This window comes from Cavia porcellus, unplaced genomic scaffold (genome assembly GCF_034190915.1).
Source record: "Cavia porcellus strain 051 isolate PalLab524CR breed Dunkin Hartley unplaced genomic scaffold, mCavPor4.1 scaffold_16, whole genome shotgun sequence".
NCBI lineage: Eukaryota > Metazoa > Chordata > Mammalia > Rodentia > Caviidae > Cavia > Cavia porcellus.
Window position 1 is genome coordinate 32196726 of NW_026947499.1, and position 15553 is coordinate 32212278.

Sequence of the window (15553 nt, forward strand, 5' to 3'; positions counted from 1 at the left end):
TTTTAAATTCTCTTTTCACATCTGAGGAAAACAGATGCTCCAAGGTAACCCTCCCCAGGCCCACACCTGGCCAGGCAGAGTCCTCCACTACTCCCTGAGCCTCTGGAGCCACCCAGGCAGCCTCATCTCAGGGCATGGTCACCTGCTGGGATGTAGGGTCTAGGTGATTACTGGTCAGACCCTTGGGTCATTTGGTTGGAGCAACACCACAGGCTCAACTAGGCACAGCAAAGGCAGGAGGCCCAGCATTCACGGCAGGCATTATCCAGGGCCACGGGAAGCCCTGGGGAACTCTGCATGGGCTGTGAACTGCATATGTATCTTTGCAGTGCAGACTGCATGTACCCATCAGGTCATTGTGTCTGAGAATCAGGCTTCTTCTCAAACCCAGAAAGCAAGCTCAGGGACAGCTATCCATCTGCTGCCTGAATGTGGAGGTGCTGGCCCTTCCATGAGGACTGGTGGGCATGGCACTGGGAGTACCCCCAGAGGGTGGCTGACAGTGGGTGCAGACCAGGAGGCACAACTGACCCTAGCCTGACCTCAGGGACCTCTGGGCTTGGGCCCAGCTCCTATTTTCCCTAGGGTCATTGTCAGAGGGATGCTCTGCCTTAAATTGTCATGCTGACTTGGTTAATGGCTTGTTCTCTGATGAGGAATTATGTCTCCAAATGTCATTAGACTTTTAGATTGAAAATGAAATGAAATAAGTTGATGAATCACTAATTCTAATGTATTAAAAAAAACATAGCACTGGATTTGCATCCGGTGAGTGAAATTGACTTTTTAAAAAATTGACTTAACAGTTGATTGATGTGAACAAATCAAGCGAAATGTGCTCTTTTGATTTGCCTGGGGTGGGAAATTAGTGATTTAAAGGAGCTTTTCATGAGTCAACATCAAAATGCAAAATGTGAGAGTCTGGGGGCAGGGGACACTGGCTGTTGGGGACTGAAGGGGAAGAAAGCACTCTTTGCCCCAGGGAATACAGCCCTTCTTCCAGCTAAGTCTGTAAGGGGAGACCAGAATCACCAGAAGGTAAAGGCTTTCAGGTGGGCCCTGCCTCTCCTTGGAGCCCACCTGCTTCTGGGGATCAAGGAACAATTGTCTACCTTGGATATACGACCTACTCCACAGTCTAGGGCCTCCTCAATGGTGCACAGCATTAGCTAGGGACTTAAAATCTGGTGCTGGGCAGGAATAGTCCAGTGCAACATCCCAAAGAGAAGCCTGGATCCAGTCTCTATCTAGGGGTAAGGAAAGAAAAAGGATGAGCCCAGGGACACAGAATTCTCTTTCCCCTGTGGCCTTTTTAAACAGAGAAACATCAGGTTTCTGATGATCTCAGGGCTCCCCACAGATCTTTTTGAATGATGCATAAATGTGTGGCTGCAGCGTTGGTCAGAGGTGGAAATGGGCTGTCTGACGGGGAGTTCTAATGGACAATTTCCTGAAGCCTGAGGACGGATAAGCTTCCTTGGGTCTGGCAGTCTAGCCTCTCCAGGTCACGAAGATTCACCCATGCCCTGCCCTGGTCAGTGACTGGGAGTTTGGAGTCGTGGACACAGAATACCTTGCCAGCTCTTGCTCCTGTTCCTGCTCCTGCTTCTGCTGCTCCTGAACATGACTCCCTCCTCTCAGGGGCCATGGCCCATCCCTGATGATTCTGAGCAATGAAGCCCTAACCCTTCCAGCTGGTGAGTTGGCACCTGGGGCCTGCAGCAGTGGAGGGAACAGGTAGGGGGCTGGATGTGTTAGGGGAGGGAGCCTCAAAAGGCACATGGGCCCCACCCCAGGTGCTGATTCTCTCCACCTCCCATTCTGAAGGCTACTACACTTCAGTGGCATGAAAGAGCACTCACTGGAGCTTGTGACACAGCCAAGAGGGTCAGCCCAACTGCTCCCCCGAGCCCCGCCCTGATCCCCAGGGCCCAAACTGTTCGGTTCTTTGTGTACCAGGACATGACTTCAGACTCCCTTTGGGGGAGCTCCTGCTGAGCGGTCTGTTGGCTGAAAGCTACAGGACCACAGAGTGCTTTGCACTCCTGAGGGCACTGGGCAGGGACCCCTACAGAGCAAGCTCAGGCACCCCGCATCTTCTTGGCTCTGCCCTGAGACAGACCCTGCAGCTCTGGCTGGCCCTGTGCTAGTCTGAGCCTGGCAGGGAGCATCACCAGCTGCTGGGCAGGAGTGACCCGCTGTGCTGGCTGTGGGAGACTGGTCTCCTTTGACCTCTCCAGGGTATCTGCCTTGGCAGCAGGGCTGGGGAGTGTGCAGACCAGTATTTCTTGGCCAATTGCTGCATGCACAATCTAGGACAAAGCCCAGACAGCACCCACCCCCAGCACCTACAGGGTTGTGGGGGCAACAGTCTGGGGCAGTTGGCAGCAGGGGAGGGACATCTTGGAGGAAGGCCATTGAATTGATGCAGAGTGGACTGGAGACAGGGAGGCTGGATATGCCAAGGCATAGGATGCAGCCAGGAAAAGGCCTAGTGGTCAGAGGTGATGGGAGCAGGAGGGCAGCTGGGCTTTAGGAGAGATACAGCCATGCCTTCCTCGCCCCTACCTAGAGCCAACTTAGGGGAGCTCAGGGTGTTCCAGGTGATCTGCACCAGCCTCCGCCCTTTTGAATAATCATAGGCAGCTAGAGCTCAGTGTCCAAGCCTCCACCCAGGCAGAGAAGGAGGTCGAGGATACTGTGCCCAGCACTCACAGAGCAGCCCCCAGGGAGGAAGTGTTATGGGCCATGGTGTGAGTCACAGGTAGGGTGGGTTCCCCACTGCAGGAGCATGGTAATGCTCCATAAAGAGTCTGCCGGGCCATTGTCCTGTTGCCATGGCTTCCAGCGGCTGCTAATCCTCACCTGGACAGGATGGACCTCTGCAGTGTCCCAGGCAGGCTTCACCTTGAATGTCTCTCTGGCCGGCATGGGGCTGAGGCCAGTCAGGAGGGAGGGGTGCACCAAAGCCATATTTCTGGCCAGCAGAGTCCCCAGGAGCGCCAAGGTGACCCAAGCATCTTGTCTGATTTGGAGGCTGGGACCTAATAAGTATATAGATGAGCCTTACATGAGACCTAGGATGCCAGTGATCTTAGGAGAGTGAGACCTGAAACCGGATGGGGCTCTGAGTAAGCAGGGGGGGTCCCCATTCCAGGCAGGTAGGGAAGGTTCCAGGTGGAGACGGGGTCCGAAGAAGGGGCAGGGAGGGTCTTGGGGACTTGCGCTGAAGGCAGTGTCCTCCATCAGGCTGTTTTGTTCCTGTAGCCTGAGAGCCTGGAACCAGGCTAGCCTAGAGGAGTCTTGGTGGACCCCTGTGTTTCCCTGTGACCAAGAGTCTCAGCACAGGGTCAGTACTGGGCACCTGTTCCAGAGTACCAGGACAGAAAGAAGAGGACATGACTCCTCATGGGCCCCTATCTTGGCCTTCAGTTTCCCAACTGTGTGCCTTGGGCGGAGAGGTGTCCTGGGCCTCTATGCTGGGAAAATTCCACTTTTAGTACGGATCAGGGTCCCTAGTTCCTCTGATGGGAAACAGGTTCGGGGGTAAAGCCAGCCAGCAGTGTGGCCAGGTGGAGCCGCAAGTGTGCACAGCTGAACCTGTCTTGTTTCTGCTTGGGAAGCCTAACTTGCCCAAAAGGTGGCGAGCAGGGACACTGCTGGGCCTCATCTCCCTCTCGATGCTGAAGCTGGAGGATGGCCAGGCGGAGAAGAGGCCAGCCTGAAAGAGAGACTTTAGCCTGATTCTACTGAGAGAGTCCTGAGCAGTCCAAAGCAGAAGGGGGTCCTAATCTTGGTGTGGGCAGCACAGGTTCTGGAGCCAGGGACTGACCCTACCCTGTCCCTGCTGCTCCAGTTTCCACAGTGGGCACACCATGGACATCAAGATGCAGCCAGGCTGCCAGGTATGATGGTATAACCTGTAATGCCAGCACTCGGGAAGCTGAGGCAGGAGGATCACTGCAAGTTTAAAGCCAGCCTGTGCTACATAGTGAGTTCAAGGCCAGTTTGAACTATAAAAGAGACCTTGTCTCAAAACAACAAACAAACATCAGCCAGGCTGGATATACATGGGAATCCTCCTGAGGCTACTAAATGTCCCCTGCTGGTGGCATTGCTGCCCTCTCACCTCTAAACATGGCCATACCAGGCAGCTGGAGGTGGAATTTTTCCCTCTGATTGAGAGGCTCAGGAGAAACTAGCTGGTGGGAGGAGGACTGCATTGGTTTCAGTCCCACACTATAGTGAGGGGACCCTCCTGGGGGCCTGGCCAGGGCCATCACATACCCTGTGGTTTACCTGTGCAGGCATGGCTTCTCTCTGCCCCAGGACCTTTGCACCTCGTGACTCTCTGCCTGCCTCTTCTCTATCTGACCACCCCTCAGTAGGCTAAGTGCCCTCCTTAGAGAGGTTGCCCAAGGACTCTCATATGCTTTGTTACTCTTGTTACCTTGCTTCTCTCTACATTAGTCACAATCTAATACTTCCCACATTTAATAAGATTTCTTTTCCCCAGAACTCTGGGCAGCTGAGATAGAACCACAAGTTTGAACCCAGTTTCAGCAACTTCGGAAGCTGTCTCAAAAAAATGTTTTAAATTAAATTAAATGAATTTTAAAAGAGTTGGGCATATAGCTCAGTAAGAGGCCCTGAGTTGATTTTGAAGAGCTTTTTAATTTGGGGCATTGTTTTGCTTTGTTTGCTTGCCGCCTCTTTTTGCCACACTCTGAGCTGTGGAACAGGTATCCTTTTGTCCATAGGTATGTTTGTCCCACTGGGTGCAGGCAGAGCATCCAAGTGCTCAGAAATGGTATCTCTTTTCTCAGTATACAGAGGGGTTCATCCAAATCTGCTAGGAGTACAGCTGTGTGATCAGGCAGGCCCCTTCTCAGCCAGCAGATCAGGTGAGACACAGCAAGACTTAGCTGGCCTGCTCACTGCTCACAGCCACCCAAGGGCCCCAGTGGCCTTCTCTGTCATCTCGACAGAACATCTGGACCCCAGCAGGAGATGCGCTGCTTGGACAGAGGTCCTGGGAGGCTGGGACACAGCCTACCTGCCCCATTCTCCCCTGCTGGCATCAGGGAGGAGGACATCTGCCTCTGGGAGTGACCGTGCCTCAGTCAGAGCTGTGGGCCCAGGAGGCACCTCAGCCTACAGAGAGGTGGGCAGTGCACCCTACAGGCCAGTTTTCCACTTTCCAACTCCATTTTCTTCAGGCTGGGCAGGACAGGGAAGGTAACCCTGAGATGGAATCTGTGCAGCTCCCCCTGGGGAACTAGCAGTCACCATGGAGATGGCCTGGGTGGGGAAGGGAGGCTAAGGATGGGTCCTGTGAGCACCAGGGACAGTGTGTGCCTCCCTGGATTGAGGCCTCTTGTTTCTCTAAGCACATGTTTTCCATTACAAAGACACCGTATGGTCCTCATAGAAAGCACAGAAGCTCAGAAAACCATAAAGAAGAAAAGACAATCCAAGTACCCCAGTTTCCTGAGGGAACCACAGAGCCTGTGTCTTCCATGCCCCTTGAACTAATGGCCAGCAGCTTCTTCACACCATTACAAGGATCCTTGGGTCTCAGGGGTCCCACCATCAACTGGGAATCTTCATCTCCTTCAGCCATTGGCTGGGTTACAGGAGTTAAGGCAGGGTGAGGCTACATCCTGAGGCTGCATCCTGGTTGGGGAAATACCTGACACGCTCCCGCCTGTCTGTGCCAAGCTGGATGAATGAGGCCCTCAATTTTTCTTTTTAACATCTGTGGTTTACCTGGGATCCTGTGCAAAGTGCCGGTTCTCAGGCAGCCCCACTTGCTAAGAGAGGCAGAAAAAAACCCTGCCTTAGACTTGGGCTCAGCCAGTGCCTAAGTTCTGTACTCCCCAAATCACCAAACCAACTGGAGCCAATTCTGACATTCCACCCTCGGTCCTCTGGCCGCTCCCCACTGGATCTCAGCCACTGTAGGTCCCAGCACTTCTCCTCTGATTGGGGATCTCTCACTTCTCAGCCTCTTGGGAGGGCCCAGTGAAGCCTCATTGGCCTTCTGCTGGGGTCTGCAGCCCAGAATGGAAGGCAAGAGAACCGGGTGAGGGCACAGACCGTCATAGGAGTCACTGCCAGTGGTTTAGGATGGGTGGGCTGGTGCTCAAAGAACCGGCAAGGACCAACTGATGAGGCTTGGGCTCTTGGAGAGCTGGGCAAGGGCAGTGGTTCCCGCCTTGTCCACCCACCCCCTACAGTTTTCGACCCGCCCTCAGCACGTGACCTGCTCAGATTACCACCCTCTCTGCGCACTAGCCTCTCCGGCCCTGCCCCCAGGCACACACTCAACCCTGACCCCGAATGCTGACTCCTCACTCTTAGACCCTAAAGACCCCCTACCCGGGGTCTGCTCCTCCAACCCCATCTGGCCTATTAACTCGACCCCCGCCCCAGCCCCAGGCCTTTGCCCCGCCCCGGGTGATGGTCAAGCCCCGCCCCGGCGCCCAGCGCCCAGCGCCAGCAAGCACAGCGCCGGCTCAGGGCTCTAAGCCAGGGGGCGCCGCTGACCAGGTGAGTGCTATTCTTCCCCTGGAGCCTGTCGCGCGCGGCGCTCCTGCCCTGCCCGTTTGGGACTCGCACAGCCTCTGACACCCCTCTGGGGGCTTGGCGCTCTGCTATAGCCCGCGAAGCCGGCCGGCGTTCCACTGCACCTCCTGCCTTTGGCGCGACCAGTCCCTCACACGCCTTCGGGTCCCCGCGGGGCTCACTTGCCGCTGTCCAGTGCCCCCTCGCGTCAGTTCCCAGTCTCAGCAGCTGCACTCCTCGACCCCTCTGATCCTAGTCCGCAGGTCTCTGGGACCCAGAGGCCGCCCGGTGGGTCGGCTAGCTGCCTCCAGGGATTCCAATGAGCCTCGGCCCACCTCTCCTAGGCGGGTAGGCTCTTGGGGTCTTGGAGTGGGTCCCCTGGGATGAGGAAATGAGCATGGAGTTGCAGGACCACTAGGAACAGCGGAGGGAGGGCGCCCCTAGTCGCATGCAGAACACCCCTGCTCTCTGGGCACGGCCCACTCACAGCTCCGCATTTGTGCCCTGGATCCCGCCTGACCCCTCGAATATCCGCCCCTTCCCAGAACCCTACCAGTTTGGGACCTGCCGGCTGCCGGCTGTCCTCTCCCCGGGACAGGGAGAGGAGGCCAGGAGCCTGAAGTTGGACCTTTGAAGATATGTGAGCAAAAGAGATAGGGTGGGGTGAGACCCAGAGCCTCCCAGCACAGGGGGTGAGAGCAGCAGTGACCATCTACCTGCAAGGGGTTCCTGGTAAAGCTGATATTTCCAAATCAGCGTGTTGGGGTAGAAGGTGGCTTTGCAGACCTGCTGAGCCCCAGGGGGGCTGTGCAGCTTTGGCCTCTCTGCTGCTGCCCCAGACTAGCCCACACCCACCTCATTTACCTATCATGGGGAGATTCTGCCCCCACCCAGGTTGCCTTGCGGACAGTAGAGTAGGGGAGCAGGAGTGGGGCTGCCCTTACTCCACGCTCAACAGAGGCGAAAGCAGAGCTTGGAAAGCTCACCCTCAGCAGCTGAGCACCATGTTTGCTCCACCCAGCACAGGAGGAGCACTGCATGTCCACACCCTTCAGGTGTGATGGGCCCAGGGGTGCTCTGAGCACCTTACCTGGGACTGGTCTGGCCCAGGAGGAGTGTCAAGATGCAGACCTGACCTCTGGCCACTAGGCATGGGGGACTGTGGTGCTGAGGCCTACTTCTGTTCCCAGGCCCCTAGGAAGTCACACACACACACACACACACACACACACACACACACCCCTTCTCCCCAGGAGCCCAGCCAGATCCCTTTCCTGATGCTGGTAAGGAGATGTGGACTGTTTGGGACAGTTTGTGAGAGCTGTTATTGAGCTCCAGGCATTCTGCATCGCATCTTGCATGCTTTGACACCTTTCATCACTTCAGCAACTTCACAGTTAGTAGGACTTTCTGACACCTGAATCCAGGGCTCAGGAAGCTTGGTAGCTTCTCAGAGATCACAGGCTACTGTGGGCAGGAAGCCTGAGTGGGAGTGGGCTTGCTTCAGTGCCCTAACAGAAGGCTAGCAAGCAAGTCCTTTTCTGGGGATGAAAGGACCCACCTTCAGCTCTTTTCTCACTGAATTCTCCCCCACTATTGAAAGGTCCCCAGGGCAATTTTCTCATGAGTATGTAATTTTAGAAACTAAAAGATTGCTGCTTCTAAATAATGGCTCTTACAGAATTATAAGAGGCAGGCAGAGCACTGCGTCTATTTTGTTCTTTCCTGCTCTGAAGCGTACCTGGGGGGGGTAGTGTTTATAGGGACAGTAGGAGCAGCAACCAGGCAGTCTTCGAGCCCCTCCCAGCCCCTCTCTGGGTCTGGATGCCTTGGAGGAGCCCCAAGCAGCTGAGAGCTCCATAAAAGATGAGGAGCTTGTTTGACTTAAGATCAAATATGCATTCAAGAGCTATTGCTTAGAAAGCTCAGGGCTTGTGCTAGCCAGGACCTGAACCCCACTGGTCCTCTGCCCTCTTGGAGACAGATATCCCACCTGTAGGAGCTGCTCTATTGTCTCTACCCAGTCCCCACTCAGTCCCACAGGGCTTTCACCAGGGGTCCCTCCTTGGTATTTTGGGAAGGGGTGACCCACAGGCCTCTGCAAATGGCTTGTGCCTCCTGGTCTCCTAGATTCTTACGTGCCCCCACATTCCCAGACCACACCTCTGCTAGAATCCACGCTATAGAGATTTCCCTCAGAAGTAGGCTTTTCCTGCTTCCCTCTGGGGCCAGGTTCTACTGCCAAGGCTCCTTGGAAAGACCTGCTTCTGGCCAGACACAGACGTAGGCTGAAACCATGGTGATCACAGGCCCTGGCCAACGTGTTCACTTCCCCAACCCAGATCAAAGGTCCACCAGAAGGACTCCTGGGCAGGGTTACAAAATGCAGTCATCCCAACCCGGTACTTAACCTTTTTATTAAATAGGATCTGGTCACCCACTTCACAAAGGATTGTAGCACACCAGCCAGCGCACTTGACACTCTGGGGAACAAGTCCAGCAAATCAAAAAGAGTGCTTCCCTTCCCTCAGAGTAAGACTTCAAGGTGACACGTGTCTCTCAGGCTGGCACCAGGGCTTCCCCCGCTCCTGCCACTCCTCTGTCATTCCTGTTCAGGCTTCCATCTTGTCCCTGACTGGTGTCATCAGGATTTTCCCTTTTCCTGGGGCCTGGCAGCTCAGTGGTAATGCAACTTTATCATGACTGTATTCTGCTTGGGATTGGACTCAGTTGTGCTATAGGAGCCCGCATCCTCTCTGAGGGGTACGTCTTGCCCCTGCACTCGTTGTCCCTGCTTCTCTGTCCATGTGCTGCATTCCCCTCTTGTGATCACTGTCTTTTAGTTCTCTTCAGCACTCTCCAGACTGGAGTCAGTCTTGACTTCTGTGGGCTTAGGTTTTGTTTTTTGTTGTTAATTTGTCTCAATGGCTGTATTATTTTGTGTGCCCCAAATCTGTGAGCTTTAGAAACAGAGACCTGTTCACTTTGCTCTTAAAATGCCATAATATTCATAATGTTTCATACTTACTTGTGAATCCTGAACATATCAGTTGAATCATGGTATCTCTTCTGGGCTTTACCAGCCCATTTTTCCCTGTCTTCCAGATCTTAGCTGCTTCTGCTCAGCCCCCTGGTATCTCTAGAATGAGGTCCTGTCCTGGAATCCATGGATGTCCGTTGTCTGTGTTGGTCACCGTGGGTCAATAAACAGGTCCAAGGCTCTGGGGTAGCACAGTATAGTGGCCTTGGCTCAGACCAGGAGACTCCTGTCTCTGCATGGACCTGTTCATTTTCTGGGTCCTTCATGTGCTTGGATTCCTTGCTGATTGCCCCAGCACCATTTAGCAAGGTACTAGTGCCCTCTTCCTCATCAGGGAAGGGGTTATTTACTTTTTATTGTATTTAATGAAAACTTTCAAACACATAGGGTAACTTAAGATACTGTAATAAGAGAGTGTGTACCTGTCACCTGTCCAACAGATACTAACATCCTCTATACCTACCTCAGTGCCTGTCTGCAATGACCCCTATGCCAGCCCCATTGCCTTTGTGTTAGGCTGTTGAGTGTGGTGCCCCTAGGTTGTACCTCAATGCTGTGCATTTTCTTGGTTGTCACTATTCTGTGCATCTGTGTCAATTTGTTCATGGCTACTGTGCTATATGAGGATAGTCGACATGTACCTTGCTCCTTGTGTTGCTGCTTGGAGCTAAAGAAATCTATCACACTGGGGAGGGGATGGATCTCACCCTACGCAGGCCAGCATCTGAGGAGCTGCCCCCATATGTGTCCCTCAAGGCTGTGATAGCAATACCCATCAGGTCACTCCTCAAGTCAGTACAGCACGCTGACATGGACCTCTGGGTTCACCACTGGCTGAACCTCTGGGATGATCACTGATGCATTCTCAGAATGGCTCTGCTTGGGAGCAGACATACTCATAGGGGATGGCGTTCCCTGAGTTCTGCCAGGTGGTGGTAGAACCTCCTGAAGAAGGAAGGCCAGTGCCCCAATGGAGTCCAGTGTGGCTTCCCAAGAGAGCAGGCTGGAGATCAGTGCATGTCCCACTGGGATCCAGTGGCTATAAGAGCTCTCTGCACCTGTTTCTGCACAAGCCACATACATGTGCTCTGGAGCACAGGGAACTAGAACCTTCTAGGTAGAAATTACCCTCCTACAGTGCTGTGGTAGGGGAGTGACGGAGTTCAGGTCGTAGGGCAGCCACAGAGGTATCATCAGCAGACGCTGGTCTTAGTTCACCAGCTGGCTTCCCTGCTGTCCCCACGATGGCTGCTCCTTCCTCTCTGGGCTTGTTTTCCAAACAATTTGCTTAATGTGATTCCCGGCTGAGCTGAACATGACTAATCGTGTTTACCTACCGCCATTGGGGCAGGCGGGGCTGGGGATGGGCCAGGAGGAAGGAATGCTGGATATGCCCAACTCACTGGTTCTTCCTTCTCCTGTAGAGACGAACACATGCAGGTGGCCTCCATGGAGCCTTTGTACCCGGCCTTTACACCTAGCTGGAACACCTCGGCTGCCAGCCCTGGAGACAACCACAATGGGACACCGGTAGGGGCAGCACCATCAGCAGGGGCCCGGGCAATATTGGTGCCCTTGCTGTACCTGCTAGTGTGCACTGTGGGGCTGGGCGGCAACGGGCTGGTCATCTATGTGGTGCTGCGACACGCTAAGATGAAGACGGTCACTAACGTATATATCCTCAACCTGGCAGTGGCTGATGTGCTACTTATGCTGGGCCTGCCCTTCCTAGCTACACAGAACGCTGTGTCCTATTGGCCCTTTGGCCCCTTCCTGTGTCGTCTGGTCATGACGCTGGATGGTATCAACCAGTTCACTAGCATCTTCTGCTTGACCATCATGAGCATTGACCGCTACCTGGCTGTAGTCCATCCACTCCGCTCTGCCCGTTGGCGCCGCCCACGAGTGGCCAAGCTGGCCAGTGCTGCTGTCTGGTCCTTCTCGCTGCTCATGTCCCTGCCACTGCTGGTCTTCTCCAACGTGCAGGAGGGTTGGGGGACCTGCAACCTCAGCTGGCCAGAGCCTGCGGAACTATGGAGTGCTGCCTTCATCACCTACACATCTGTGTTGGGTTTCTTCGGGCCGCTGCTGGTCATCTGCCTCTGTTACCTGCTCATTGTGGTGAAGGTGAAGGCTGCAGGTGTGCGTGCTGGATCCTCAAGGGCGCGGCGATCTGAGCGCAGGGTGACCCGCATGGTGGTAGTCGTGGTGCTGGTCTTTGTGGGCTGCTGGTTGCCCTTCTTCATTGTCAACATTGTCAACCTGGCCTTTACACTGCCTGAGGAGCCCGCCTCCGCCGGCCTCTACTTCTTTGTAGTGGTCCTGTCCTATGCCAACAGCTGCGCTAACCCACTACTCTATGGCTTCCTCTCTGACAACTTCCGCCAGAGCTTCCGGAAGGTTCTGTGTGTCCGTGGGAGCTATGGTATGGAGGATGCTGATGCCATGGAGCCACGGCCAGACAAGAGTGGGCGGCTACAGGAGATCACGCTGCCTCCCACCCGCAACTGCCAGACAAATGGGCACATGCAGACCAGCCGGCTATGAGAGCCACCTGCGTCTTTCAGGGACTACCTAATGCCATCTGCCTGTGAGGGACTGTGCTGAGGTATCCATTCCTGGGCTGCAACTCAGATACTCCTTGGCAGTGGCATAAAGAAAGGAGCTGCTGGGGCAGAGCCGTGGGTGGACACAGAGCAATCAGCATCCTGCAGTGATCATGTCACTCCACCAGCCCTTTTTCCTATGTGGGTCAATTCTGGAACCTTGAGGGACTCAGCTTTGTCCCCAGAAATGTCTGGCATCGCCAGCCCTGCCTTAGCCTATCCTGTCTCAATGTCCACGCCACAGGAGCCAGTCGCAGCATTCTTCTTGACTAGAATGAGGTGGTAACCACCCACCCAGAGGCCTTGCTGCATGTGCCCTTCATCATAGGAGCTCTGTGTCACCCAGTCAGCACCTGAGTGCTACTCTGTAGAATTAAAGCCACCTGAATGCACTCAGCTCTAGCCTCCATTCACTGGAGCTCCCAGGGTCCAGGCAACAGAGGGCAGCAAGTGCAATGCTAGGCTGACTCTGGAGAGCTTAGGGTCCCCTGGGGTCCTAGAGGGAACACTGTCTTCAGGGCGCTACCCTTCTGTCAACTTGGATGGGGAAGACACAGGGATGGGCACCCTGGGATGAGCTCTGTCCAGCTGGCAGCATCTGATAGAAGTTCTTGAGGTTTGGAGGATGTGAGGACATGTAGAGGACCCTACAGGTCCCATTGGGTTGATCAGGATCTCTGGCCAGAAGAAGGAGCAGGACAGACGGATGGGGTTTGGGAGAAACCTGCCTCCCAGCGCAGATGGTATAGCCTGGGAAGATGGTGCTGTGTGGATGGACGCAAATGCCAAGTACTGGGCCCTGAGGATCTGCCCCCAGTATTAGGCTTACTCCCTAGCCCAGGATTCTGCTACCAAGGCCAGGAGTGGAGCCCTGAGAATTCTTGTGTGTTGACCTTGCTAGGGCCCCCAGGATATCTTGACTTCTCTCTGGAAGAAGTCAGCTGCATAGTCATCTTGCTCAGGACAGCTCTGCTTGATGCTGCCTAGGCCTCTCAAGAAGATGCAGGGGCCAGGTGTAGCAGGATAGGACAGGGTAAAGCCAGATCAGGGCTGCTGGGTCTCTGATGTGATACTCAGACGGCTGATCCTGGAACATGTTCTGCGTACCAAAGGCGCTTGTGTTTGACAAACTGCTCCCTGAATAAATTAGAGAATAAATGTTTGATTCTTTCCCAAAGCAAATATTGTCCCTGTAACTGAGCAAAGTCGGCATAAACTAGAACACTTTATAGATATAAGACTTCCCTTGCCCCGGCAAGCCAAATCCTGACAAGGTAGGGTAGGGGTAGCCAGACCCAGGTACAAGTAGGGAGGAGGGCAGCTAAACAGTGAGGCAGGTGGTTAAACAGGATTCACTGAAAGGTGGGTGCTGTCAGGGCTCCGGCCAGAGTCTGTGCCGAAGTCACCAGTAGTTGGTGACAAAACCCACTCCGATACACTGGGGCTGGTGTCCCATGGAGGACAAGTGTTCCCATGGAGAAACCAAGGCTTGTCATCTCCTAATCACCCTCAAGCCCTCTGGGGTTTGGATGCAAAGTGCATATGCTCTGAATGCATTAGGAGGGCAAGCAGATGGCTTAGACATTTCTGCTCAGATCACCTTCTGCAGACTGATTTGACTTTAAGCCCTCCTTCCTCATGGTTGGCCAGCCTGAGACCATGGCATTTGCCTGTCCATATGTGTCATCTGTGGAGGGAATGGAATGGGATTGAGACCAGCCTCATAGTGACCTGGCAATAGCTGGAATATACTTCTCAGTGGATCCTGGTTCTTCTGGGAGTTCCCTGCACCCTACGAACCCTGCTTCTCGCCTGGTCAACCAGAAGCCCTGTGGGCCCTGTGGTTTCAGCCAGACCCAGGGACTTATTTCCTTTTGTCTCACAAACCAACCTTGAACCTCCCACAGGGCCAGTCTGGTCCCCAGGCTACATGCAGTTCATTTGCTGGCCTCTGCTTGTGACCTTACCCTGGTCAAGTGCAACTGCTCTCCTCATTCGTCCTCTGTGGTTTTGCCTTACTGGGCAACAGGGGTCAGTAAGCTCCCATCGGGAGCTGGATCACCTCTTACTACCTGCAGCCCCTGGGCCTGGTAGACCCCTGGGATGTGTGTCCTCCTGGAACAGCAACGGTATTCACCTACTGTACCCAACAGTAAAGCTCTGGCCAAGGAGTACAGCATGCAAACTCTTCACTGGTTGTGTGTGTGTGTGTGTGTGTGTGTGTGTGTGTGTGTGTGTGTTGGGTTGGGTTGGGTTGGAAACAGAGGGGAATAGCTACTGTCTCAGAGTCTTTGCAGGTTGGGGTAGGAGAGGCTGGATGCAGGAAGTTCTGTCTGGGACAGGCAGGCAGCATAGCCCTGGTAGGGTGTGGAGGACCAAAGGAGCTGAAGAGGCAGGATCATTGTCCCTGGTGTGATGGGAGGATGCAGCTCAGGCTGGCTTCTGCCTGTAGCATATGGGAGGGTAAGACCCCGGTCTGGTAGTGCAGGAGGCTGAGGAGCCTGTGGGATATTCTTGGAGGTTCTATGTACCCTGCCAGTCCTGAGACTGGGTGTGGCCAGTGTGGGTAGCTAGGGGACACATGATAGGACACACACAAGGACCTGGGCACCCCATGGGCACCTGTATTAAAAGCTAACAGGTATGTCCAGGAGGAAAATGGACTCTGAAAAGCCATGGGGGATCCTAGGGTGAACTCACACGAACTCACACCTGTCACAGGCCTCAGGGTCCCCACAGCTACCACCACTGGAACTAAGAGGCTGTTGGGGATGAGGCATGAAGGCACTTACAGGGACCATAAGGCAGCCACTGTGTACAGGTGCGGGGGGACGGGGGGACAGAGCAAACACCTAGGGCCCAAGAAGTGACCCGCTTTATGGGCTCTCTGTCTGCATCGATGGGTTTTATTGGCCTCTGGGCTCCAGTAACTCCCAGGGTGACCTTGCTCAGGAAATCCGGCCTATGGGGACAGGGATGGGAGACAGGAGGTATCTGTTTGCCCGGCAGGGTGGAGTGCAGGTTGAGAAGGGAGGGTGATGGCAAAGCAGCCCCCACAGGTGTGTATGCACGGAGGTGTTCTCCCCATACCTGTATTAGGGGCACCTGATGGGGCTTATTGTGGGGCCAAGCAATACTTCACTGGAGCCACAGGGGCAGTAGCTTTTCCCAGTAGCAATATAGATGTCCCCGGCAGGTTTCTAAAGAAGGGCTTCTCTCCTTGAGGTGTTCTGAGGAAGAAGGAGGGCAAGTGGGGTGCTAGTGGGCACCAGGCAAAGACGATGGAGTGCTGATGGAGACATCACTGCCTCTCACCAGATGGGCCCCCAAGAATGGGAGT

The 15553-nt window shown here is 54.5% G+C and overlaps 1 protein-coding gene across 2 annotated transcripts; it reads left to right on the plus strand.

Annotated features, from left to right (window-relative positions):
- The first annotated feature begins 1406 nt into the window (after positions 1 to 1406).
- Positions 1407 to 14396, plus strand: Sstr5 (somatostatin receptor 5). 2 transcript variants are annotated; one of them, XM_063226254.1, is made up of 2 exons: positions 1407 to 1697; positions 11032 to 14396. In XM_063226254.1, the coding sequence occupies exon 2, from the start codon at positions 11042 to 11044 to the stop codon at positions 12152 to 12154; it is 1113 nt and encodes a 370-aa protein (XP_063082324.1). In that variant the 5' UTR covers positions 1407 to 1697; positions 11032 to 11041; the 3' UTR covers positions 12155 to 14396. The 2 variants fall into 2 exon arrangements, with proteins under 2 accessions (XP_063082324.1, XP_063082323.1); XM_063226253.1 differs by lacking the exon at positions 1407 to 1697 and adding an exon at positions 6320 to 6552.
- The last annotated feature ends 1157 nt before the right edge of the window (positions 14397 to 15553 follow it).